The sequence below is a fragment of the Propithecus coquereli genome, unplaced genomic scaffold (genome assembly GCF_000956105.1).
Source record: "Propithecus coquereli isolate 6110/MARCELLA unplaced genomic scaffold, Pcoq_1.0 Scaffold552, whole genome shotgun sequence".
Lineage (NCBI taxonomy): Eukaryota > Metazoa > Chordata > Mammalia > Primates > Indriidae > Propithecus > Propithecus coquereli.
Window position 1 is genome coordinate 17,403 of NW_012151419.1, and position 3,354 is coordinate 20,756.

Here is a 3,354-nt window from a genome sequence, read left to right on the forward strand (position 1 = left end):
AGACAGGGTCTCGCTATTGCCCAGGCTGGTCTTGGACTCCTGACCTCAAATGATCCTCCCACCTTGGCCTCCCAAAGTACTGGGATTATAGGCGTGAACCACTGTGCCCGGCCTCAAGTTGTCATCGTTGGTTCCATCTCCCCCACTGGACTGTAATCACCTCCAGAAAAAAGACTCGTCTTTTGTCTGTCCATGCCCAGTCCCCAGCACAGGGGCTAGCATAGAGTCATCCCTCAATACATATTTTAATAAACTGATACAAAGAGGAGAGAGCAATGCCGAGTGCCTGCCTCTTTCCACCACGCGCAAGGTGACATGGTTTACAAGGGTTATATTTTCAACAACTGGGCTGAGTGGAGACACGGCTTGGGCTTTGGGTCATTCCCCTTTGGGGGGAGCTGTAACAACAATGGTTTGATATTTGCAGTGGTTTAAAGTCAGGCTTATCTATACCCAAGATCTGTCACTAACTGCTTGGTGGCTTCAGGCAACTTACCTGAGATATTTATGCCTGTTCCTCACTTGTAAAAGTATACTGTATTATAGTGGGCGTGAATTTTTTTGCTATATTTTATAATTAAATTATAATGAATTTTATCTCCCCCTTCTGCAAATAGTTTCCTTCTATTCCTAATTCTGAAAAAGGGATGATGTGTACTCAGAGGTCCTCTGCTTCTCTTAAGCAGGATGACAAGAATTAATCAGGACTATGTCACATGCTAGTTTATGAAGTGATTACAGAGCAGAAGTGAGTTTTCTTTCCTTGTTTTCCCCAGCCCAGGACTGTTGATGCTAGGCTCATGCTCTGTAGATGGGATGTGAGTATGTGTAAGTGATTTGCCTAAGTCTGGAAAAAGCACCAAGTCAAAAACGTTAAGGCCACATTTAAAAGGACTAGCGCAGAGTATGGACTCCTGGGGGTGATCCAGCCCCACCTGGGTCAGAGAGGCGGGTGAGAAGCGGCAGCTCCAACAGGAAGGGATGGGTCTCCCTGTTTATCCCTCCCCTGGGCCCACTTGACCCTGGGCTTATACCCAAACCATCACTTAGACACTGCTTAATAGTCCGTCCTTGTAGCCCTTGAGTTGTGCTACTTTCCACACTCCATTAGGTAGGCCGCAGGAAACTTTAATCAATTGAATCTGTCACCGCTCACACAAGTCGGTACTCTCTCTACACTTGATTTACAAAGCACAGACCCTGGAGATTATGCACAGGAGCAATAGCAAAGCTTTATTGTTAAGTTATGTGGAGGACACACAAGGGTTCTAGGAAGAGGACAGGGAGGGGGAGTCCACTTAGGCGGCAAGGGGAGAAGAGGGATCTGGGAGATTTGCTTCCTCCCAGACCCAGGGGGCGTAGAGGGGGCCCCTGCAACAGACTCCAGGAGGGCCATGCGGCCCAGGGGGTACTGTGACCTGTGTCTCTCCGGCTGTGCATTTCTGCTGGGCACCGAGGGCAGCTGGCAGAGGAGCAGTCCCTGCTGCAGGCGGGGCGGAGCGTGGGAAGGCTGCCAGGTGCCTCAGTCCCACATGGCCTGGGCCTCCCCCTCAGCATGACGTTGATGTACCAGAGCGCTGCTTCGCTTCCTTCTCGGGGTCCAGGTCTTCAGCTGTGGGGGGTGGTGACAGCCTCAGAGGACACTTGCACCTATAGGGCCAGGAACTGTCAGACGTGGGTGAGCCATTGCTGGAGGTGAATTCCTGCCCCGGTGTCGCATCTGCCGCCTTTTTACTCCAGGTCTTCCTGTGAAGCCGAAGAGGGAGACCCAGGACCCCCCTTGCTCACTTTCTGTGAGGACCTGAGGAGCAGCCGGGAGTGGGCTGTGGCTGGCGCCCTCTTCTTCTGCAGCTCTGCAGTGGCGGGAAACCTCGAGGGGGGCCGTGTGAGCTTGCGATGGCATTTCGCATGGGGCAGGAGCTCACACAGGAGGTGTGGGATTTGTTGTTGGCTTTGACGTCTGACCTCTCAGCATGGAGGTTTCTCAGCAGAGGCCCAGGCCTGGGTATGGAGGAAGTGAGGCCTCCATTGAGCCCCAAGGGCCTAAATGCAGGCTGTGCACCCCCAGTGCCCTCTGGGACCCTTCTCTGGTCATCCAGATTCTCTGTGACTGTGGGGTCCTCCTCCTGCTCAGGCATCCCTTCCCCACTCTCTCCAAGGCCCCTCAACGTGATGTCCTCTGTGCAGGAGTCTTGGGCACACCTGCATGTTGTGGGCTGCAAAGGGGTGGCCACCTGCTCCTGGGGGCCAGAGAGTCACTTTGCTCAGTACACTGGCTGAGCTGCAGGCGTTGGGAGCAGACACCACTGGCTTCCTCTGACCGCGATGTCAGGATATTGAGATAAGAAAGCTAAAAAAACCCCCCAAAACCCAGAACCCCAAAGAGCCTGCAGTATTTTAGGATGTTGTCTCCGAGAGGCTGTAAGAAAAGCCAATGTAAAGTCATTGAATTCCAGTAGAATGGCCTCAGAGTTGATTCAGGGGCAGAGGCAGGGGCTGCCAAGAAACTTTCCACCCAGGGACACACAGCTGGCTGCCCCTGGCAGGTCCCTGTCCCCTACAGGAGGCGCTGTGGAGCACAGCGTCTCAGGTAATTGCCAACGGGCAGCAGTTGTGTGAAGTCAGGTGTCTGCGGTACAACGCGAGGCTAGAGTTCTCCTTGGCTGCCAACTCCACCAAAGGCACATCCCACACTGGCCTGTGGCTGGGATGCACCTTTGCGACCAGTGAGCCAGGAATGGGCACGCGTGCACGGAGATCGCCCCAGGGAAGTGCTCCCAGGAGAAAAGGGACGGCAAGGCTGCTAGAACCCTCTAGCGCTTCTGGACTTTCGGCTGCTGATTGAAGGTGTTGGGCATGAGGGGTGCAGGCTTACTGGGAGGTGCAGCTGACCCTCCTCCGCTCAGCTCCCCAGCGCCTACCTGAGGTGGCAGCTTTGGGGTGAGCTCCTGCGAGATGGCCTGCCCTTTCCCCAGGGGGACTGGGGAGACCTGCTCAGAATTAAGGCCGGGCGCCACACAGAATCTGCCAGGGTGGGGTCTCTGGTGGTGGGCAGGGTAGGCAGGGAGGGACATACCCTCTGGCCCAGCAATCCTACTCCTCGGTATTTACCTAAGGAAAATGAAAACTTCCGTGTGAATGTTCATTCACCTCGAACCTCTGTGTGAATGCTTTTAGCTGCTTTATCCATATCTGCCAGACATAGGGCTTTTCAGTTTTTCCATTTCTTCTTGAATGTGTTTGGAATTCTTTTTAGGAGGTTGCTCTGGGGATAACAATATGTATACCATGCTTTCCAGTTTAATTAGAGTAGTGTCTTACCAATGCTAGTAGTATGCAAAAGCCTCACAGCCA

The 3,354-nt window shown here is 53.4% G+C and overlaps 1 protein-coding gene across 1 annotated transcript; it reads right to left on the minus strand.

Moving 5' to 3' along the window:
* Window positions 1-1,349: 1,349 nt before the first annotated feature.
* On the minus strand, window positions 1,350-3,074 carry LOC105820990 (putative POM121-like protein 1; the record flags this gene model as incomplete). The annotated part of the gene is given in 6 exon segments (XM_012657591.1): window positions 1,350-1,483; window positions 1,587-1,650; window positions 1,736-1,833; window positions 1,836-2,192; window positions 2,194-2,316; window positions 2,922-3,074. Coding segments are annotated over 6 exon segments (929 nt in total), but the record flags the coding sequence as incomplete, so codon positions are not given.
* Window positions 3,075-3,354: the final 280 nt, after the last annotated feature.